The sequence below is a fragment of the Anser brachyrhynchus genome, assembly GCF_964034855.1.
Source record: "Anser brachyrhynchus genome assembly, chromosome: Z".
Taxonomy (NCBI): domain Eukaryota; kingdom Metazoa; phylum Chordata; class Aves; order Anseriformes; family Anatidae; genus Anser; species Anser brachyrhynchus.
The window spans coordinates 47639980-47664186 of NC_137697.1; the positions used below are offsets into that span (position 1 = coordinate 47639980).

General features: G+C 43.9%; 1 protein-coding gene and 1 long non-coding RNA gene across 2 annotated transcripts in view; one reads left to right on the forward strand and one right to left on the reverse strand.

Moving 5' to 3' along the window:
* Positions 1-1677: 1677 nt before the first annotated feature.
* Positions 1678-12296, reverse strand: LOC308185700. Its single transcript, XR_013943642.1, has 4 exons — positions 12158-12296; positions 9076-12067; positions 2074-8570; positions 1678-2036 (listed from the first exon to the last, which is right to left on the reverse strand). It is a non-coding gene; the product is annotated as an uncharacterized lncRNA (long non-coding RNA).
* The window catches only part of LOC308185696 (E3 ubiquitin-protein ligase KCMF1-like), a 52559-nt gene continuing 40469 nt past the window's right edge, over positions 12118-24207 (forward strand). The window contains exon 1 of the mRNA XM_080574153.1: positions 12118-13005. Coding sequence (XP_080430279.1) covers positions 12258-13005 — 748 coding nt within the window. The 5' untranslated portion in view covers positions 12118-12257. The remainder of the gene's footprint in view (positions 13006-24207) is intronic.

Below are 24207 nucleotides of genomic sequence, written 5' to 3' on the forward strand. Positions count from 1 at the left end.
CAGAGAAGTCTGAAGTCATGCATCAGAAGTGGTTGTAGCTAAATGGTTATGCTATGTATCTTTACTCGGCTGGAAGGGAAGGAACACTTATTGCAGACCTCTGCATTAAATGCCGTGACCTTGTTGTTTCTGTAGTTTTTTCATGTCTTTTCCATTCAGACAAAAAATACTTTTCCTTGCAGTTGTGAAAGATGCAAGATACCTGAAATACAGAACTGCAAAGGAGGTGTATACCTGTACAGAAGCTATACCTACCTACCCTGTTTTCAGTAAATGACTGTTGTAAACTTTGTTCTTAGCATAATGTGCTTGTCTGATACCCAGTATTTTCTTGCAAATTATCATACAAGGAACAAGTAATAGTATTTATTCCATGATATGAACAGTCTTTGTGATACTAACTGTTAAGAGCTGCTGCCATAATTAAACAATAGCGGAGATTATTTCAGAAGCTTGAAATATGTTGATTCTATGTATTCTTCAGATTTAAAACTATTCACAGGGAACTGAGTTAGTACATACAATCCATATACTACTTCTAATGTCTTGCCACTTTTCCAGAAGTAGAGAAAGCATTTTTATCATGACACATGAATGTTAAAAGTGAACATGAGCTTCAGACTTCTGGAGATTTATCTACTGTGTATATATTTTTTTTACCACAGTTGAAGTTCGAGCATAAAACAAAAAATGTATGTTTCTACTCAGATAAATTGTTCCTAACAGAAACTACGCTAAGTTTGTAATACTACTTAGGCAGAAGTATGTTCAATGACTTCACGGCAAAGTAATGTATTTGCCATTAACAGTCAAGAAAGCTCACAGAGGTGCAACACAAATGCAACCATTAAAATAAACATCATCAATCAAGAGGGAACAGAGAATTAGTTTTGTCTCTGTATATGATGTTACTAAGTTCCCACAGTTTTTATAAACACAGTTTGATAATGAGTAAGGCAGAGGATTCTTTTTAGACACCAGCATGAGTTTCAGACAGAATAATTAATCTAATGTAGGATGATGAACTGTGTCTGCTGGGACAGTGTTTCCACACGTGACCTCTTGTGTCTGACAAAAGAGCTTAGATACAGCCATTATTGTGCTTCTCTGTCAGTACAGTGGGGTGCTCTGGCAGGTCTCTCAGATTGTTTAATCTTATGATGTGGTCAACTTCTGGCCTTCTCATTCATGAAGATGATTTCTAGAAGTACTCAGTGAGCTGTCATTATCTGGTGACAACGTTAACAGGGTTTTATAGTAGTTATACAAGCAAGTATCCTCTTCTCCAATAGCTAATTTTACCAAAAGAGGAATAAACAGATATGCACTCCAAAAATGTACTGTAACAGAAAAAAAATCTTGGCTCAAGTAAAAAGCACATGATTAAACAAATCATGCAAGTGCTAAGAGACCAGGCGAGAGTCCAGTTAAAAAAAAAAGAAGAAAAAAAGTAACAAGGCAGTGCATTTAGCAGAAATGTTTGGTGTTTTTTTTTTTTTTTTCATTCTAATGTTTGTGTTTATTCTCATTCCAAGTGTAAGGCAGCTCTAAAATTATTTTCAAAAGACACCTTGGTCCTATTGTAGCCAACCACATTCAGAAATACTGAGCTGTCAAAGCTGTGAAAATGACAGGCTGCCCAGCCAGCTTGCAACTGCAGCTACCAAGCCTTTAAAATGTCTGAGGCAGGATCTTTGTCATAGAAGTGAGTGCTTGACAAAGTATATAAGCTATACAGAGCAGGATCTTACAGTAGGAAGTGTTAGACGACTAACCAATCGGCGTTGCTACTGACTGCTGTGATCAGGAAAAACAAAACCGCTTTATCCTGTACAAGAAAAGTTACCGTTGTAACTGATTGTATGTAGCAGTGTGACTCTTGCGTACTGAATTTTACTACTGAAGAGCTGTGTCAATGGAAAAAAAATTATTGGTACAACTATCCCTTGTAAGTCTGTGTTATTGGAACCTCAAGTGAAATACGGAGAACTATTAAAGCACGTGAAATAATTTCCTATGCCTGCTTTTGTCAGAAGCTGATGACAAATTTGACAAAATTTGTCAAAATTTGACAAAATAGACCTATTGCCTAGGTCTAGCTGTGCCTATCTGTTGAATCTCTCACAGACTTGCATCTTATTGTCTGTGCAATTTGGCTGACAAAACAGTGTGCAATTCCTTCCTAATCTATTCAGCACAAAGCCACCTCAACTAGCACAAAACACTTTTATCAGTTGCCGTCTAGCTGTGCTGAGACAGATTAGGAGCACTCTGTTCTGCTGGATCTTCTGTGGGAGCAATATTCTTCTCCAGCAGGGAAGCAGTAAGGTTTCTAATCAGTCCAGCCATGCGAAACACTTCTGTCCAAGCACTAGCGGGCGATTCATAGAGCGCAGTGAAGACAATGGGCTTGTGGAGAGCTGTGCCCCTACGAGGGTGCAAAAAGGTTTAAAGCTGCTGCGGCTTTTAGAACAAAGGGGTAAAGAAACAATGTGATGTGATGGTGTGGGATCACACAAAGGCTTTGCAAATGCTGGTGTGACTTGACTATGTGCAGATTCAAATAGGCAGTGGAGACACTGCAGCTGCAGTTTTTCTGCCTCGTGCATGTGAATGAAGAGAGAATATCTTTATTAACGCCTTGAGCCACATGTCGCAGATGTTGTCACAGATACAGCCTGGTGGGTGCAGCTCAATGAAGAATGTTCCTCAGCTGAGCCCATGGCCTTTCCTGAACATCTGTGTCTCGTGCAATCGTTGGCATTCTGGGATAAGGCTTTGCAGTTTCCATTTAAGTCTCTGGTTTTGTTGGTGATTCCCCTGCATCTGTCTGGGTGGCAGCAGGTTTCCCTAGTATATCTTCTGCTTAGCATAGGTTGTTTTGGAAAACTTGAGTAAGCCAATGTTTGGCTGAGTTTTGGCAATCCTGCAAATGTGGCAGTACAGCTTTTTACTTTTATTCCAGACATATTAAATATCCCGCAGTGCTTAGTTTTTATTGTAAATGACCATATCTCTTAAGAACCTCAGTTTGAAAATACTTCATCTCCCTGCAAGGCTGTACTGGCAGGCTTTGGGTACAACACATTCTAACAGCAAAGGGTACAAAATTGCATTTGAACCTAACATCTATATCACTTCTGTTCCATAACAGGTCTTTCCCAGAATCCTGGGCAGTTTGTACTGGTCTGTATGATGCAGGTCATGAATAACATTGCTATCTTAAAGGACTCTGTGTACGTTTAGATAAGTACAGTCTATATAGGTGTCCATTCAAGGCAGATGAACAGCAGATGAAATCTCTGAAGTAGAGAATGGAAATCTGTAGACAACCAGCTGTTTGTTTCCACAATAGGTTATCAAATGGTGGAATGTTCAAATAAGGATGGTCTGTACCCAGCAGAAGTCACACTGTAAAAGTGATACGCTCATATTCTCTATTCGTTTCTTCTCTGCTTAGTATCTTTTCATTTCAGTGCATCAGTTGGCTTAAAAACATAAAGTCCTTCAGACACAAGACGTTTTGAAAATAAGGAGTCTATTTCTGGACAAGAAATGATGATGTTGACACTGCTGTGAGAGGGACAGTTCTACAGATTCTGTGCCTCCTTGTGCCTGCTCTTGAGAAGAAAGAAAGAAAGAAAGAAAGAAAGAAAGAAAGAAAGAAAGAAAGAAGAAGAAGAAGAAGAAGAAGGAAAGAGAAAGAGAAAGGAAAAGGAAAAAAGAAAAGAAAAAGAAAGAAAAAGAAAAAGAAAAAGAAAAAGAAAAAGAAAAAGAAAAAGAAAAAGAAAAAGAAAAAGAGAAAAAGAAAAAGAAAAAGAAAAAGAAAGAAGAAGGAAGGAAGGAAGGAAGAAAAGGAAAGGAAGGAAGAAGAAGGAAGAAAGGAAGAAAAAGCAAGAGAGGAAAGGAAAGGAAAGGAAAGGAAAGGAAAGGAAAGGAAAGGAAAGGAAAGGAAAGGAAAGGAAAGAAGGAAAGGAAAGGAAAGGAAAGGAAAGGAAAGGAAAGGAAAGGAAAGGAAAGGAAAGGAAAGGAAAGGAAAGGAAAGGAAAGGAAAGGAAAGGAAAGGAAAGGAAAGGAAAGGAAAGGAAAGGAAAGGAAAGGAAAGGAAAGGAAAGGAAAGGAAAGGAAAGGAAAGGAAAGGAAAGGAAAGGAAAGGAAAGGAAAGGAAAGGAAAGGAAAGGAAAGGAAAGGAAAGGAAAGGAAAGGAAAGGAAAGGAAAGGAAAGGAAAGTTTTACTAGATTTAGATGGTAATAGCACTTTAGGATGCCTAGGTGTCTATGTAGACTGTCCTATGCAAAATCCGTTCAGCTGAGATGCTTTGTGCTCCATCACAAGTCACCCAACACTGTTCCTCAGAAGCCATGGGGCATGAGCGCTTGTAATATTTTAGCTTTGGGAAGTCAAAATCCTTGCCGCTTCCTTTTTCTGCTGGGTGTGCAGCGGGGAAAGGCGGCCTTAGTCGCTAGGTGGCAGTGTGAAATTCACCCTGAGCTTACGGTCGCCGGCTGCGTGCAGGCAGGAAGAGGTGTGACAGGGACCCCCCTGTTTCTCCGTGCGGCGCATCGGATTGCACACCTGCTCGTTAAGCACGGGAGAGCAGCTGCTCGGCCAGTGAATGCACGGTACCGCAGAGGGCTCAAGCACGAGTACTCTGGCAAAGGCCCTGTGGTCATCTTCGGTAAAAAGCGGCGGTGTTAATTGGAGACCAATTTTTAATTAACTGAAGTGATGCAGAGGATTTCCTTGCTGCCCCTGACAGCGGAGAGCTGATGCCGGATTTGGACTCTGTTGACTCCTGGTGTTCCAAAATAACTGGGTGACTAAGCCCCTCTGCTTGGAGGGTGGGTTTTGTGGTCAGTTGGCAACTTCTGTACACATGCCTACAGTCAGAGTCACATTTTCAAGCACCTTCAAAAGCTGGGAAGTTTTGTCTTATTGTCCTTATTATGGCAAGTTTCTTTAGTCCCTCTGCAACAGAAGGATGGGCATTGCCAGCTGTTTTTGTTAACGGTGGTTGAAGGCAGAGGGTCTGCCCCTGCTTCTTGCAAGTCAAGGGACATCTTGGGGCTGCTGAAGAAACTGAGGGTGCTGTTGTGGGTCCCTGCTTGTCAGGAAGCACAACCAAGGACCTCAGTGAAGCAGGGCAAAGACACACCCTCGTTCCTTACCCATATGTTTGTCAAAACTGAGTCTTGTGAGCTGCCACCACCACAGTGAGGGGTTTTACATGGATGAGGGGATGCCGTGCATGACTGCCACCTAGCCAGCTGGAGAATGCCGGGCTGCTCAGGTGCGACTGCTTCCTATGTGTGTAGGCACTGATCTGCCAGGACACGCTACTCTCACCCACGCCCACCTGTAAAGCTGGCTCTGGTGCTTCTGCAAGTGAAATGCTGCTACATCTGTACTGCTTGTGAGCAAGGATCTTGCTATTACAGAAGAGGTCTTGCAGTGTCTAGACTTCTCGAATTCTTTTTCTTTTTTTTTTTTTCCAAGTACTTTGTTGTCTTCCTAATCTGTCCTGTCTGTTGTGTAAGTCGTCTCTCCAGCAGATTCAATAAAAAAGCTCAAAAAAGTACTTGGGCCGCTACCAAGAAGCTTTAGGAGGTGGAATAGAAAAGGAAAAGGGGTCTGTACTCACACTGTTGATGCACAAGCCCTTTCCTATCCCTTCTGGCAAAGCCAGTCACAGAACAAGATGGCAGATAGAAAACCTTCTTCTCTTTTCAGACTCAAGGTGATTACATACACCTGTTCCCGCTACAGCTTACAGCTACACCTTGAATGTGAGTTTGCTCATGGCCTTACTAAACGATAATGAAAATACACTGCCTCTGTACATCATCGTGTGAGGTGTTCTCTGGCTCTACTAACTGCCTCTTGCATTGGCAGTTTCTCTACTGCAAATTGAGCCAAAATGACCACTTTCGGGTGCCAACCTGTAGCCCATGTGCACAGCAGGTGCGAAGGGCTCTCAGTCACAGTAACCCTTTGCAGCACCTTGCCAGCTCTCTGCTGCTGGTTAGAGGCAGTGCCAACCACCTTGCTCAGTCCTTTATGCAGGTCTAGTCCACAAAGGCTGAGCTCTGCTGAAAGCTTCATTAAATTGAGTGTTCAGTATTTTAAATGGGCAAAGAAGAACCCGAAACATGCATTTTTAAAAGCACATTTTCAAATGTAATGTTGATCATTCTTTAACTGAAAAACAAAAACTTGGAAATTGAGAATAGAAAACTGATTGGCTTCTGATATTGAGAGTGCAACTGAATGAGAGAGATCTGTTTTAAATAAGACCTCAGTTTTTATTAGAAGGAGATGTCTGGACAAAACCCCCAAAAGTGTGTGAGTTCTAATTGTCATTAGTGGTCTCCCAGGCACACCTAAGTCCCTCTGCTGACATTTTCTCTTGTGTCCTTGCAGAAGAAAGAAGAAGATGAGGGATGATTGGGTCTGGGGCAATCTGAAATTACTACTCATGCATCACTAATAACGGCTAAAAATATTACAGCAAATGGTTTCAGCAGAGGCGCCTGCTGCAGAGCCAGACAAAGCTGCCTAGCACACCCAGCAGTTCTGTGCATTTTCAGTAAGAGCAGTGCTTTCCCTCCAGGTCAGGCTGTACTGACTTTCTCATTTATTTTTCTAATTGCTAACGCATTGATGGCCCTGCACATGACTGAGGTATTCAGGCTAAAATTTATAGGGAGAGATGAGGAAGGGAAAGATGAGATATAGCCCCTTGTGTTGCAGGATTGCTATACCGTATCCATGGCCAGGACATGACCCCCTTACCCTGGGTTTTATACCCCATGCTGCCAGCTTTCTGATATCACCTTATAGTATGGGCTCTTTCCAGCAGGAACAATATGTTTTTCCATGTTTGAAACCCCCTGGCGTACTCAGAACACCCCCCGCCCCAGCAAATTCAGTGCACTGCATAAGGTAGCAGTTGGCTTAAATTTTACTGAAAAGAAACATAGATCTGAGATTAACCACTATCCTTCGCAAGGAGCAGCTTGTCTCTGGTATCAAACGGCATCCAACCACAAGAACAGGCACAGAGCATGACTCAAAAAGGCCAGATAGGGCCACTCGGTGCTTTGAACTCCCAGGGAACCCGCCCAAGAGTGGATGTCATTTTGAAAGAGGTGGGGGACAGCAGGGAAGAAACGTTGAGAAGAAGATCAGAGAGCCACAAAAGCTGAGCTCATAGCCAGCAGCAGTGTTGTAGCAAGGCTCTGAGAAACATGTGCATACAATATAGCTGAGAATGAGAGGAAGAACTGTTTGTAATGATGAGCAGATATTGTTTTGTTTGCTTCCTCCTGCTCATTGAAACAGGGCTTTGTAAGTAAACAGGATACACCCGGGTATCTCCTCCTTGCTGGAACAGCGCTTGAGATTCTCTGCTTCTGATTCATTCCCATGGAATGGAGTCAAAACAGCAACATATGTGGTTATCAAGTAGATGAATACTGGTTGGTTCAGTGGTAACCTCCAAAGGAACAGTCATTATAACTCTGAGAAATGGTAAATTATTTTTTTTCTTTGTCCTCTTCGGACAGGGAGCAGAGCTGGAATTCGGAGAATTTTTAAGAGCTGTTTCTATTTCTTCATACCATGCGACTTCAGGTCCTGTAAGAACAGTGTGCCTGCTGGAACCATGCCATGACAAGGCACTGGTGCTGGTATGCAATCAGTGAGAAATAGTTCTGTAAGAGGACAGAATGACTTGATGAATTTTCAGTGTTTGCTTTGGCTCAAACTCTTCATGAAGCGTTGGCCAGAAAAGCAGAAGAAAATGAGGTAGTAGGGTCACCGTAACCTTTGTATCAACACCTGGTGTCTTAACCAGCGTCAGAAACTGAAGAAACGAAGAAAGCTCTCGTTAGTGAAGGACAGATCTGGAATAACCTCTGAAAGGTGACTCCAAATTAGAACGTTCTGGAACAGTGAGGAGAACAGCAAAAGAGTTCCTGCTTTTTTTTTTTTTTTTTTTTTTTTTTTTTTTTCCTGGAGCCTGGGTACATTTGCTGGTGTAAGGAAAAGAGCAACACAGTTCTAGCACTCTGTGCAATGCCTGCTTGCTTATGTCTGACTGTGTGCGAGTGCTGATCAGCTTAAATTCCCCACGACATCTGTCTGGCTTCCAAAGAGGTTTTGGGAGCATGCAACATCTGTTACAGACGGGCTGGGGAGAAGGCAGTGATTTCAGGGTACATGTATGCAAACACAGGGGTGCCGCCAGATGACACTGCGCATCCCAGCAGTGTCCAACCTTCAGAAAAGAGGATTTCTAATAGAAGTTTAAACTGGTGATGAACATCTTATGGCACACGTGGTTGTGCTCAGTTCAGTTTAGCCCCAACACCCAATAAACTCCCCAGAGGAGGGATGACTCTGGTGACACGTCAAGCCCAGTGGGATATCTCTTTCAGCGGAATGCTTGTACTCCAAAGGACACCAACAAGCAAAGCCGTCTGATTTTCCTGGTGACTCCAAGTTTGTTTGTGCTGATCCTCAGTGCTTTGGGTGCTTCAGGCTGGACTGCACGACACCATCAGTAGGCCTGGGTATTTGGAAGGAAAGAGGATTACGTTTACAAGCAGTATTTATGTGGAAATACCATTTCCTGTCTAGCATCCATCCACAGGAATCCCAGAATCGTTGTGTCTTCTGGTCCGTTATGATGGCAGAACAGCTGTCCTTGGCACAGGATCCAAAACAAAACAGAGTAAGGTTGGTAGGCAAACTTCTTTCAGGTTTTTCCTTATAAATCAGAAAATAGCAAGGCTGCTTTCCTCTGTTTCGGTTTAAAAGCTTTCCTCACGGAGCTTGCTGAACACAGCCAGCAAGCAGCTCTACATCACATCGAACGACGACTGAGCGAGAGGAGGCAGGACAGCAGCAGTTAGAAGGGAAAGTGTAGTGGGAGACCCTGGTGTGCACCCGTGTATAAGGTTCACTTGAGTGTGTGAGCAGTCACAGTGCCATATTTGTCTTACGATGACTGGACTCATCCAACCAACAGATTTATGTAAGTTACAGACTGCTCTGATGACAGCGCATCTTACCTCCGGACGTGAAGCGGAATCATCGAGCAGATTAATGAAGACAACGAGGTTTCAGTGTTTCATGCAGTAGGATGCTCAGCCTCGCTAATAAGCCCAAGCAAAGTGTTGAGGAGACCACATATTCACGTGGCTGTAGTCTGGTGGGAATAGCACTGATACGAGCAAAACCATCACTTCAAGTAGCCTGCAAAGGGGTGAAAGATTTCACGTAGATTAATGGACCAAGCGGCTCCTAACCTAATGGTTTTATCACTTACGTCACCTCTAGGATGACTGAACTCAGTTCATTATCTGCGCTTGTCCTGCTCCTCTCCAGGTACTGAGCTCTCCTGCTGTGGCAGGGAGAGGAAACGCACACGACTACAAAAGCACCTCCTCCCTATTTCACAGGGTTCTGCTGCTTTCGGGTACAAATTTTGTCGTATTACGGTATCATGTTGGGAAAAGTCATGTTTTTTCTTCCTTGTTCTCACTGTGGCTTATACAGTGGCCTAATTAGTTCTGAGATCTGGGTCTCTAATCCCTTGCCTTCCTCTGACCTTGAGTGACCTTGGGTAAGTAAATTTTCATCTCTCAGCTTGCATTTACCCAAAAGGAAAACGCTCATGTCGACATTTTTTTCCTTGCGGCCCTACACCGAGCCTCACCTATAGATTATTCTGCCACATGGGAGAGAAAGAATGAGAAACCTGATTATGGTAGGCTCTTCCCTCAGGGACAGAGGGATCCATCTCCATGAGAACTTTGTAAACCTCAATAAAATCTCTCTTTCTTACTCTACCTGTGGAGTAACAATGCACGGATTTGAAGAAAAATGCTGCTCAAAACAAGGGCAGTATAGGTTATTAACTACCGAGTTAATGCAGAGGTGGTAAGAATATTTTTGACTGGTGGCCATGACCTTGTAAAGGACCTTCAGATTGTCTGATAGGTGCCTCTGTCCTTACCCGGCTGGAGTTGTCACATGCTCATCTGTGGAAGCATGGGTGCCTTAACCTTTACCGTATTTGCTACTTTTGCAGGGCAGATAATCAGCAAAATCCCCACCGAAGGATATAAGCAGGTACCTTTTTTAAGTACTGTTGCACATGCTAGCATATTATAATGTGATTCCAAGCGTGTCAAGGCTTTTACCCATCCTGCCTCATTTAGTATAGATACTGGCATTAAGGCAAGAAAGCAGTATATAATTACTGTTATATAGAATAAATAATTCTGCTTGTCTGCCACAGGCTCCAGGATTGTTTCAGAGAAGTTGTTTGCTGGGGAGCTCCCCAACATGTGTAGGACTAACATGGGCATTCAGGGGACTTTCATGTGAATAACGCTTAACAGGGACAGGAAGGGTTATTAAGCCAATTTGTAACTGAAGCGTGGAGAGATGAGGTGAGTAGCCCAAGGTCTTGCAAGACCAAGAACTGAGTCCGAATCTTCTGGGTGCCCCAAAAAGCCTTATTTGCAGTTTGTGTTTTACCAGATGCGTGGAAAGGAGCTCCTCATCTTGAAGGTGAGTCTACCAGTAAAAGGATAAAGCTGAACATGGGTCAAAACGGCAGCAGAGTGCTCAGGGTGGGGCAAGGGGACAAGATATTGCCAGCCAGCAGAGTTAGCATCTTGCATGACAACTTACTCCAGAGCTCTTCTAGAAACTGAAGGGTAGCATCAGCTAAGAGCAGCTGATGGTCTGCACTTTCCACCGTGGTGAGACAATTGCTGCTTGCATTTAAAAATGCTCGTGCTAAAATACAGTAGTGGGACACGTGACCCATTGCCCCACTCTGTGCACGGCTGCTGTGAAAAGGTGGACAGACAGGGACAGCTTCGCCCCTGCACGGCCTTGGAGGTGCCCCTTTCACTCTTTTGTAGGGAGTTCTATGACATTTGCAGATTTCTCGTCAGCTTTGTTTCATCTGTGGTGTTTCTTGCAAACATTGCAAGGCCGTTGACTCTTGCCCTGCTTGCAGAAGCTGTGAAGCCATTGACTCTCTTCAGCCAAAATGTCACTCGGTTTCTCCATACAAAGGTATTGTTCGCTTCTCATGAAGATGCCCACATCTTTTCAGGCAGGATGGATCTGGGTTACACTCTCAGTAGGCACTGTGGTTATCAAGCTGCACTCAGGCAAGGGAGTAATAGAAGTGAAGCAAGTAGGCAGAGTACAGGGGGAGAAGTGTGTACAAACACGTCAGGGGGAGAAGTGGAGGCATCACACAATTGGCATGGGGGTGATGCAGGGAATGAGGCTGGCATTTTCTCCTTTCAGCACTTACTGTTCGCTTCAGCCTTTCTTTGCAGCTCGGTGCTTGGCTTTCTGGATTGTAGGCCCTCCTGGCCTTCAAAACAGACTATAGAGGTACTTCACCACCAGGAATGTACAGGGATTGCAGGATCAGGGCAGGTACACAGGGCCTGTGGCACAATGTGGGGTGCAGCGGGGAAACTGGGGGTAGATTGTAAATTTATTCACGGAATGGTGACTGGGGAGGAGAGAGCAAAGAGGGAATTGAACTTAAAGCCTTTAGCAGGAAGAAGGGAAGGTAGTGAAAAATATGGAGGTGTTGGGGTTGTAGAGTTAAAAGATAGAGTGGGGTTAGGAGCAGGGTAGGAGATGAAAATGCAGAGTAAAATGAAAGCAGGTGGAAGTAGCACGGATTGAGAAGGAGAGACTGTGCTGTTCAGAAAGAAATTTGGGGGAAGAACAGGAAATTGGTGAGACAGGCAGCATGGCAGCAGGATACTTGATATACCCAATGTACATCTGAACCAGGAAGGAGCACAGCCACGTCACGAGTTTTTACTTGTTTGAAGACCGACCGCTTTCACGGCAGGACAGAAAGCAAGCGTGACGGGACAGAAAGTTCTCTCTGCGCAGAGAAACCGAGCCTTGTCCGGACTTTGGTGATGGACGGCATGTGGGGCCTCCGTGTCCTTCGCTGGGCTGGGGAGTGACAGGAGGATGCTTCTGGCAGGAATACTGGAATACTCTGCTGGCCTGAGAAAGAGAGAAGATGAAAATAAAATAAAATATAATAATAACGGGGAAGAGGAGGATGCAGTGCCTGACACACAGTCCACAACAAACCATTCCACAAAACGTCCAGAATGAGCAACAATAAGCGACTTGGAGGACATGTGGTGGTCTCGGTTCTCCCTTTTTTAACGTTTCTTTTAATAAAAAGCCGATGGATGCTCTTCCCCAAGCCAGGCCGGGTCTGGCAGCCTCACCCCCGGGGCCGCACCGAGCCCCTCAGCCGCCAGGCCCCTCCACCGCCGGGCCCCGATCCCTCACCGCCCGCGGGCCGGGCTCCCCGTGTCCCGTCCCGTCCCGGCAGGACCCCTTTTTTTTTTTTCTTTTTTTTTTTTTTCCCTCTTTTTTTTCCCCCCGTGATCCGCGCCGGGAGGGCCTGGGCGGCGCCGAGCGCCCCGCTGGAGCCTGCATTTCCTCTTCCTCCCAGAGCAGGAGAGGAAGGGGCCGGCGGCGCTCCGGCAGCCCCGCCGCCGCCGTTGCTGCGGCAGCGGGCGGAGCGGGAGGGAAGGGAAGGGAAAGGAAAGGAAGGGAAGGGACGGGAAGCGAAGGGAAGGGAAGGAGGGACGGAGGGAGGCGGCGCCAGGGGCCGGCGGGGCCCGGAGTCACCGTGTCACGGCGCCCGGGAAGCCGCCGCCGCCGGATCCGCCCCCCGCAGGGCGAGCGAGGGAGGGAGGAAGAGGAGGAGGAGGAGGAGGAGGCCGGCTGCTCGCCGCCTCTCATATTTTGGCCCCCTTTCGGCCCTGCCCTCGGCCCCTCTCCTCTCGCACCGGGGCTCCGTGCGTGCAGCGGCGGCGGCGGCTTCGGCGGGGGGGGGCCAGGCCGCAGCGGCGCCCGAGCAGCCCGCGGGAGCCCCGGGACGGGCCTGGGCCGCCGCCTCCGGACTAGGATGTCCCGACATGAAGGTGAGCGGCGCGGCGGGGGCGGCGGGGCCCGGGGCTCGGCCTGGCGCTACGCCCCGCCGGGCGGACCATCATGGCGCCGCCGCCACCGCCGCCGCCGGGAGGGGGCCCGCGGAGCCGGCGGCGGCGGAAGAGAGGCCCCGGCGGCGGCGGAGGGCGGCGGCCCGGCCGCGCTCTGCAGTGTCATGGGCGGCGGGGGGGGGGGGGCGGCAGGCGGCCGCCGGCAGGGAGCGGGCCCCGCGCGGCCTGACCGGGGCCCCGCCGCTCCTGCGGGCCCGCCGGGGGCTCGGCACGGCCCGGCCCGGCCCGGCCCGGCCCGGCCCGCGGTGCCGACGTGTCCGGGGGGGAGAGGGAGAGAGAGGGGCGGTGCGGGCGGGGAGTAGCCCCCGGGGCCGCCCGGTGGTGCCCGCGGCGGTGGCGGCCGGAGAGAGGCCGCCGGGCTGCCGGGTGCTGCGGGGGAGCTTGTGGGGGGGAAAGGGGATGGGTGGGGAGGACCGAAAGCCAACGGGGGGACTCGAGCAGAAAAAGGACGGTTACGTGGTATCAGGAGAAAAACCCCTCCGTTTCTTTATTTTTTTATTATTTTTATTTATTTTTTTTTCCCCCAGCCTGTCTCGCAGCAGGTAAGGCGCTTCGAGCGTAGCGTGGAAACACGCCGCGAAGCCGCGGCCGGTCACCTGAAAAATACAACTTTCTGCCATGTTAGGAACTTAGCCCAGCACCTGTCTCCATTTTCTCCCTTATCTCGTTCGGCTGTTTTACCCAGTCTTGGAATGTTTCGGCAGAAACGCTACAGGAGAATTCGGTGTTGGTGGGTAGTGTGGCTGGCCTCTAGCCGGTGGCTCGCTGCTGGACAACAGCGCGCAGGAGATTTTCGGTGTACGGCCTGCACATAGCTTGCAGGCTTCTTCTTCACGCGAGTAAGCACGCTTGTTTATCAAACAATTGTCTTGCCAGAATCCACAAGCCATCTTTTATTTGGTGAAGTTAAAATTTAGTATGGGTACCAAACCAGCTCTCCCTTTTCTCTCCTCCCACCCACCTCCTTTCCTTATGAAATACCTCTTTTCTCAAGAGGGCAGAGATGAAGATGCTGGATTTGTGCGTGACTAAAGATGCAGTTGCTGAAAAATAATGAGTGTAATGAGGGTTGATCACAGAGTTTTCGTTAGTGACGTTGCGTGATGATGAGCTCTGTAAGTCTGTCGATAGTGTTTGTAGCAACGATACTCTCTAAAGTACAGTAGTAGGAAGCAAACTTTTCTAGACTGAACAGGTAAAAATTATGGAAGCAATATCGTGTGTTGTTTTCATGCTTTTCAGAGATAAGTGCATGGGCATTGTTTTTTCGAAGTTTGTGGTATTTGCTGTGGTATTTTAGTGTCTTTTTTAAGAAGTCCTGATAAAATAAGTTAGAAATATAGAAAGTCCTGACCAGCCTTTCTGTTAAGACAGGGAAAATCTGAAAGTAAGAGGTTTCCTTCCAAGTACGTTTCTGATGGAGGCAACATCATAAATTTCCCTAGTGGGCAGCAATTTTTGTTTGTAGCAGTGAGAGTTATATCCCTGTGCTTGGATACTGGCTTTGTTGGTATTTAGGAGTGATTTTTAACAAAACCAAGCTTAGTATTTTCTTTCTGAACCAGATTCTTCAGTGTTTGTTCTTTCTAGCTGTGCTTACTTTGAAAAACTGAAATACTTCACTTACAAGGAAAGAAAATCGGTTGGCGAGCGTGAATTCTGGTAATTTCACATTGTGGATGTAGACTCTTTGAGTGTGCGTGTGTGTGTGCATGTGCATGACTGAAACCATGAGAGTACCATGAAATTAAATAGGACATGTATTGCTGCATCTTTGTGATAGATTTTTATAAAAATCTAGCTTAATTTCTCGTTGCTACTCCTTTTACTTCATATTTCGGATCTTTTGTTTTAGTCAACTTTACTTATGGGGTTAGAATAATTCCTCTTAATGTAGGAGGCGTGCTTTTCCAACTTTCTGGAAAAGAGGCTTAGAAACCTGATTTTGTTACATATACAGAAATCATTAGAAGTGAAATATTCACAAAAAATTACTTCTTGCTGCAGGTCTGTATAATGTCATTCACAGCTGACAATTTTGATCCAATGCGACTTAGTCGGGAGGATGTGTCTTGGTAGAATATGGTGCAAGGGAGAAAAGCAAGTTTTTAGAATTGACACCTTTTCTGTGTGTTCCCTTTAAAAATGACCCCTCCTCTGAGTTACAAACAAGGTTTATTGATTGCTCCTGACAGAATCTGGAACGCTGTACCAGTTGCGTGATGGGAAGGGATGTCTCTGGTAGGGTAAATGCTAGAGAAGTTGGTACCCCAAAGTCTTGGGACCCTAAATAGGCCATAAAAGCATCAGATGGAGATTTAAGCTGACACTCCATTAGGATTTCTTGACTGTCTTCTTCGGTGTAATTGTCTATAAAAATGCAGTTTTTACAAGAACTGCAGTTTTACTTACAAAAGTGCAAGATTTTCTTGCATCTTTTTTAACTATTTTTGTACCCTTTAGAAAAAATGGAACTGCAGTCTCCCTTTCCACTGTGTTTGCTTCTCGCAGGTGAGCTCTGGGCTCACATTTCTCCCCACTTCAGGAAAATAGGCACAAGTATAACATGATTTGTTGTTCCTCTTCCTTGAAATGTTCATTCTGTGTTTCAGAGGCTTTGTGGTAATACTGTCAAGAGTAGTTGTTAGTGTTTATCCACCTTTTGCTAATACTACTTATTTCTAATTTTTTAAAACCATCCCTGTTCTATGACTTGGTGTTAGGAAACTGGTTATTCCCTGCCTTTGGTTTGGTAGAACACAAGGTGAGGTCACCCCCTGCTCTTGGTTTTCTTGTCATTCCCTTTACAGGAGTGATCCACTGTGTTTCTCTGCGTTAGTCCCTATGTTTAGGAGTGAGTGGTGGTGCAATCCTTGGCAGCCTACAAGGAACAGACAGGTGAATTTTTATATTCTGGAAAGTATAGCAGAAGGTATTTTGCATATTGTAAATCTTCTTTCTATGGCTGTGCGTCGAGTCATGACTGTTTCGTACAACAGTGCACAGCACACAGGACAGCATAAAACAGAATTATAACTCCCATAAATATCATTAGAAGACCTCTTTTGCACATCTTTTGTAAAACTGGGTTGCTGCAGCATTACTGGTCGTACAAGGGGCTGGATTCTGTTCTCCTGTCCCAGCAGTTCCAGAGGGCTCCCGGCAACACTCGATTCTATCTCCTGCACACTCTGTACCCCTCCTCCCCGACTCTCTTCCATAGTTTGTTTCTTATATGCATTTAGGGATGTATTCTTTAAGCTTCAAAAAGCTAGTAGCAGTGCAAGTGGCTTGTAGTGTGTTTTTTTTTTCTGTGTGTGTTTTTGCTTGTTTATTTTTTACTGGTGCCCGTTTGTCAGCACTTCTTACGGATCAGCAGAGCTTTGCAAGGCAAGTAATCTCAGTTCCAAGTGAAGAAAAGTTACAAGTGGGTGGTAATAAGGTACGAACCTTAAGTCAGTTCTTTATTTGTAATGGGAGGGTAAATAAATGCATCCTAGAAGTCTCGAGAACTACATGTGCTAACCATTTGAGAATGGTTAATGTCAGGGCAGCATTAGCTCCAGTCTTTTAGCTGTACCATGGAAAGACTGGGAGTCTGGGCCAATAACATTTTCTGTATGGTCAGGATAAAAAACATACATAAAATGTTATCCATAATAAAGGTTTTGAAGACTAGAGTAACACCTGATCCTCCAAATTATACCATATGTGTATCGTACTTGAGCTGTAGAGTGAAACTACAAATTTCTGTCAAGCCAAATAACGTGTGGCAGCTGATATATAACTGTGAATATTTCATGTAGTGTCAGTTATACAGTTGCCACCAAATGCAAAATTAATGTACTTTTGCATGCAAAACTCTTAATTCAGGTAATGGAACTGCACAATTTTCATATAAAGTACTCTAGGCACTGCGTTGATGGAGTATTGCATTTAATAATGAAGAAACGTATCTGTGAGACCAGTTATAACTTGGTACAATACCTGAATGTGCACTGGCGTGATAATTTATCTAGTAAGAGTATGTCTAGGACACACAATATGTTAATGTTAAACCTGAACAGCTGCAAATGTGATTCAAAATATTGGATCACAGTAATTTGCTTTATTATTGAACTATTGTTTGTTTTCAGCAAGGAACTGAGTCATCATTTAATAATAATAATAAAAAAGATCTGGGTACCTCAGTGATATTTAACAGCCACAGTATTTTCGGGTTTTGAGGAAGCTACACTTTCATTTAAGAAGAAAAAAGGTTTATGGATGATGGCTTATGAAGCATATTGCATGTGAACCAGTATGATGATGTCCCTGCAGCGTATGTGAACAAGGTCCTCCAAAAATAGGTGTAGAGAGAGACCACTTTTTCTCTCAGGCTTGTGGTAAGAATTAGTGTCATGGATCATTCTATGGGAGACAGCGAAAAAAAAAAATTAAATGGTCAGTGTTGAAAGGTTGGTGGTCAACACCTTAAGCAGAAAAATGGGTATAGAACTATGATATGTCTAACATCACTGGGTGTGCGTGTGGGGAGAAGAGTGGTTAAATAACTCTTGGTTACAAATGCTTGTTTGAGCTAATGGTGACTAGCAGGGGCTCTGGGGAGGTGTGCAGAGAGAGACGCAAGTTCTGTGAGCAGTACTGGGCAAATGAAATTGATACATCTTAAATTAAAAGATTTTATTTAAGTAATTTTTCAGGTACTTTGCCTATTTACAGTGCTGATACCATTTGAGAGAGTTTTTCATGTCACTATTCACAGTTGTGTCGTTGTTGCTTCAGTTACTCCGTTTTTATGTTTGTTAAGCGCAATGACTAATACAGAAAGTGTTAATATGTTTAAGAAGCTGCTGGACACAGCAGCACCTTTGAAGAAGAGCTCTCCGCTGAGCCCCCCGGGAGCTGGGATATGTCAGAATTTGGCTGCGGATGGTTGTAATCCAGGCTTCTGTGAGTATCCGCATTGTGCAATTACACAGCTGTGTATAATCTGCTCTGTGCTACCCCAGCCCCCATTGGGGTGCCTGGGGGGCTGCCGTGTGTCAGAGCATGGCCCCGTTTGGGACCGTACGGGGAGCGAGCAGGTAGGGGTGCTGCCGAAAGGAAGGGTGGTCGAGGTGGTGACAGCAGAGTTTTGTTGTGGAAAGTTGGATCAACCCCACCTCCTTCCTCCGCTGCAGAGCTCACATGGAGGGCTAGGCAAATCACCAAAGAGAGAATACAGAGGTGGCTGCTCGATGTTTGTTCCTTATTTTAGGAAGGCCTGACTTGGGCTTCGGGGGATCTGAGCTTTTACACCTGCAGTTGTAGTAGCTAAGTGATCAGCTTTGAAAATATGCCTGACCTGAGAAAATCAAATGCTCCGAAAAAATGATCCTTTGGCATCCCAGATTGAGCAAGTAGATTTGGTAGGTTTGTGGTTTTAATCTGTGTCTTGTTTTCCATCAGTTTCAATGGGGAAAAAAGTGGCTTAGAAGTGCTGTGAAAGTTAATTCGCTGATATTTATGCTACATGGAAATCTTGCTGCCTTTTCCCTGTAAGCACTTCTGTATCAGAAAACCCATTGTCGATGCAAATTTTTAAAAGTGTGTGGTAAATAAAGGCTCAGGCTGACCCCGTGATGATAAAACGGGTATCTGGTTGTTCGCTGAACACCGTTGGCCCTGGTGCACTGAGCGAGGTGCTGTTTTTCTAGGAAGACGTGTAATTGTGTAAGACTGCATCTCCTGTGGATTTGGATCACGGATTGATACTCAGATGCCTGTATTTTAATACCAGCAAGGGTTTGAGTTTCCATGTTTTTTGCTCTTGGAATCACTTAGGAGGCTAAATCCTCCATGCAGGACGCGTTCTTGCCTCTGCCAGATTTAGACTAGATGGGCAGATTTGGTAGTGCTGTGTTCTGAAAATGAAGTCGTAATGGAGAAGAGATTTACAAGCTTAACTAGAGGCAGAAATGTCAGTCCCCCATACAGAAATGGCATTGTAAGGCACTATGCGGCTTGGGTATACCGAGTTCAGAGAACTCAGAGTAATGTTAGCAACTCGGGACATGTGTGAGGAAGAATTACTGCATGGATAGAAATTGCAACGTGTTTACCTCAGATGACTTGACTCCTTTCTGTATAAGAGTCTGTAATTCTTATTTCCTAATATGAGAAGGAGATACTTAATATATTCAAGAAAGTGATGAAAACTGAATATAAGTGCTTTTTCATATAGTATGTAAAGAGATTGTGGAACTTTTTTCAGTGAAGGTTCTTGAGTCTGGATAACAAGTATCCAGATTAAGCAGCTAAAGCTTTGGTTTTTATCTTAAACTTCACGCATCAGGCCTTGTGACTATTTCAGACTTAAATGTGGCTGTGGAATATCTCAAGTCTGATGTCCCATTTGGTTCCTTTACCTGTCCCTGAAGCAACACCTGAACATCTGGTTTGAACTTATTCCTATCATCTTTTGTTTTTATGGTCTTTGTGGTTATTCACATCTTCATCCCTGCACAACATTACAATAAACTTTGACACTGTGAAATAGGTCTTTTTTGAATTCAGTGAAGAGCACAGAGAAAAGCTCAGTAGCTTTACTGGCTGACAGTGTGTAAATCAAGGCTTCAGGTTAGAGCAGTTTAAAAAGTTTTATTTGTCTTAGGTTACTGACATTTACAAAATTGATGAGTGTGGTCTGTCCCAAGTTAAAGTTGTGGGGAATTATCATATAAATGTCTTCAGCTTCAGTACAATTTTCCGATCACTTGTGATTTCTCTTTATCCATAGGTCTCAGAATAATATTTCAAAGGTGCATACAGGTGATCACTTGGTTTCTAGCACTGGAAGTCATGGGTTCTCAGTTGGGATTCATTTTTAAGTACGGGTAGAACTCACTGGAGCCTCCAAAGTACTTGGAGAAAAATATACATGTTACCTGTTTTGAGAGTGTAGTTTGGGTGTTAGGGGGAGGTTGGATTTGTTTCATGAAACTTCTATTTTTTTAATGTTAAGATATTTAAATAATTTTTTTTTTTTAGTCCTAGTATATGATCTGGCCAAGTACCAGAATTCTCATTTTTACTATCCATTTGTCACCCTGCAATGAGTTTCATGAATTTATTAACTCTCTTCATCGTGATTGCTTTATATGGAGCTTCTAGGAGACTTGCTTTTAAAGTTGCTCCCGTTTGCAGCTGGAGACCTGGGTAAATCTTCTTAATCTTTATTATGATTAAACAGGAAGCCTGGACACGGGAACCAGTGATGTTTTCTTCTGTTTGCACATGCAGGATCCAGGTAGAGAGTTCCCTTTCCTGAAGACACCAAGGAGGTTCTACTAAAATGAGGATTAGTGTTTCTGTACTCCATTTCAGTGAGATTTATAGGTCCAAATCCATTCTTACGAGCTCGTGACTCACTGGAACATTTCAGTGGCATACACTGTTTCCAGCTATTACTTCCTATGGTTTCCCCCTGATTTGTTTTTAATTCAGTATTCACATAGAATTTCACATTTTTATCAAAGTATTGCTCCAGATTTGATTTGAGGCATCCCAGTGCAATCACTGACAAAATGCAGCTGAAGAAAGACATCAGTTTAAAAAAAAACATAGATTTTTTTTAAAACATCCTGCAAGATATGGATGAAGTAACAGGTGAAGTTTCAAAAATATAAATCTGGATCATAACTCCATTTTCTTTCTTATCTCAGGTCAGATTTGGTCTTCCCCCATCACTTCTGCCATGTCCTGGTGCCAGATTCTTTTTGGGAGGCAATGTTTCTTGTCTTGACTGACAAGAGGTGCTGTCTCTGGTAGGATGAATTCTCTTCTTTGTTTTCCTTCCTTTTGGCTTTGAACTTTTATCTGTCACCTTCTTATTTCTTTGTCATTGTTCTTTTTTTCCCTTTGCTGTGCTGTCTCTCTCCTACTTTTGTTCCTAAAGAGGATGATTTTCACAAAGGTCTGTGGATGCCGTAGGCCCCTGTCGGAGTTGAATGCAACAGAAGTTTAATGCCTGCCTCTGTGAGCCTCTTTGAAAAACAGAGCTCTAGTATTTCTTGGTAACACAACTAACTCTGGTCTGTTTAAGAAAATAACTATTTCCAAAATGTTTCTAGACAGTGGGTTCTCTGGCTGTTGTAGACATGAACGTGTTTTGTTGTTTTCAGATGAGACGAGACAGCTTCAGGAGTAAAAAAAAGAAAGTGTTTCCTTGCCAGGTAACACCAAACCATTCTTACAGTATTTGTTGAGGAGGGCCGTTGTTTAAAAACTTTTCATTAACAGTGGATTGCAAGTGTGGGTGGTATATATGGACTCACTTGTGTTAACTTATTGATACTAAAGCAGCCAGTGTTCTTGTCTGAGGGGTGTTGCTGTTGGCCAGCTCTCTTGATTGTATTTACCATCGAAAATTGAAAGGGCAAGGTGAAGTCTTTATGTACAAACGGTCTGGAAATTAGCATGGATTAATTGGACAGATGGGACGAAGTTCTTTGAGAATATCAGTATTCATATCAGAATTGTAATTTTAAACCAGTTTCTAAAGTTCTGCACTTCCACATACCAACTGAGTTGTTCTTCAGATGCTTAATAATATAGCAGGAACCCAACATCAGCTCCTGGAAGCAAATATCCAGGTACATGCCTGGAATGGCAGTAGGGTTATTTGGAGGTGTCTTGCATGTGGCTGTTTGGATAGCAGTGCTGTGAGCTGTTGAAGTTGTGATATTCTCTGGATACCTACCTGAAGTGTCCTGCCCCAGCAGCAATAGATCGTGCAAGATTTTCAAGGTCAGGAATTTATTAGGTTATAATCGTATAATGACTTCTGTGATTGTCAGCTTGTCTTTGCTTCCATACAAATAATTCTGACAAGGAATAGTGTTCAAATCTATGGCAGTGTATTTTTTTGTAACTTAAAAAAAACTCGTTTTTTTTGTGTATTAGCTGCATGCTTAGAAATTAATGTTCATTTAATTTGAAATTGCCGAAGTCTGAATAAATAACTTTCTTGGTTGGACTCTTTTTTTACGATAGTTAGAATGAAATTGGCTCTGAAGAAATCTGGGGTTTAGACACAAGGGCTTGTCTGTGCTTAGGGTCCTATCACTTCGCTTTCACTTCAACAAAGCAAATGCTTCCATTATTGAAACTATTTGCATGTGCTTTTCAAATGGGTGGTAATGAGGTGATGTGCTTAACACAAATGGTGTTAAGTGCACAGTTGTTATGTGTATGCAAAATTGCAAGCTGAATTGTGGATTGTCACTGCAAGTGGAAAATGTACGTAGTGAGAGGCAGCCTGTAGTTCACTGGTGAAATCAGGTTGATGAGAACAGCTTTGCCAGGAGTAACGATGGTGGAACGTAGGTCACGACTACACAAGCATGGCTTTACCACTGCGATTTGCAGTTTCTTTGGACTTCGTCACCATACATTCCAAAACTAAATGTGAGTCCGTTAGCACCTGAATTATTGTTAGTATTATTTTTTTCATATGTCCAGAGTCGTCTTTCTCCCTAAACCTGGCTGTGGAAATGAAGTAAGATGGAGAAGGAACATTCAGGATGCCCTCGAAGAAAGACGACTGAACTTGGCAAAAGTAAACTGTAGAGACTGCACTGCTTCTGATGTTGTGCACATAACGTTCTTGTTTTTCCAACCTAGATGTGCATAAGATTGCTCACATGAAATTAATTTCATACCTGTCCCCCATAAGATGAGAATGCCAGCAGGCATGGTTTGATCTCTGACTATACAGGTGGAAGAGTGTGTTACTCCTGCTGTAAACAACGACCAGGATTATTTGTTGTTTTGTATAGACTTGCATTTGTTACTTACATTAATAAGATACCTTACAAATTTAAGAAGACAGAGTGAAAACTATGCAGAGTGTCTCGGTACACAATTATGTCAAATAACATTTTCTAACACTTTTCTGCCTTGGTTATTGTCTATTTACATGTAAAGATGAAAAGTTAATTTGCCCTGTTGGCTGCAGAAAGAAGGGATGCTGTGATCTTCTCTCCAGTTGTTTTGGCATAAGGCCTGCAAATTGCCAGGGGAGGATCTGAGAGAACAGCAAGTTTGTCCTATTCTGGAAGATTCTCATGGGGGGCTGAGAAAATAGCCTGAGATTTTGCTGTAGAAGAGTGGCTTTGTAAGTGAAGGATGTCTTTAGATTAATTGACTCTTACTGGTCAGACTTGCAGTGGTTTGCATCCCAAACTGCTGCCTGACGTTTATTTAGAAGCAGAGGATCTGCAGGAAGCAAATTTTCAGGTTTAACTGATGATGTCACATTTAAAATCCTCCACTCATATGTATATTTTTTTATATTTTTTTTGGAGGGGGTGGAGTTTGTAGTCTATTGTGGTACTATTCAGCCTTGAAGTGTTGGAGCTAGTTACTGTAACTAGCTCAGTTAATATTTTGTTCCTGAAAGCATTAAGAATGCAAGGAGGGTGACCACAGAGCTGAAGAAGTGTGTTGTTGAGAATTACGTGCCAGAGTACAGTTGTCTAGTCAAGAATAAAGTACTCCAGGCTGTTAATTGGTCGAAGACTCCTGACTCTGGCTTTGAGGAATGCCATGATGTATTGTTTCAGCGCTAATATTTCAGGTCAGCAAATGATGAATACTGTTCATAGTCCTTGCACTGTTTTGTGTCGAGCTTCTTCAAAACATATCTTTCCTTCTCTTTAATTCATAAATCATTACTTTTGAAGAAGCAGGTACTTTCTTAACTGGATGTGTCATTGCATTAAACATCACTAATATGGAAGAAGGTGCTGCCTGCATGCTTTTTCATGGTGCTGAGCATTTGGAGGTCTTGACAGTGTATAGCAGTTGTAAAGGTCCATACTGTAGTTTCTTCCTGTTGATCCAGGAACTCTAGCGAAGCTGCTGGGAACCTGAGGAATGTCTCATAAGTGAGAAACTACAGAGGAAGTATTTTGAATGATCCAATAAACTATTATCAAAACAAAGCAGACCTTAGGGCACAAGAAGGCTAAAGAATGTGCATGTGCATTAATAGGATTGTGAATCCTTTTGTTTTCCTCCTGTACCGATCCTAAAGTGTCTTCCAGTTGTACCCAAGGAAAATTGACTCTATTGGCTGGA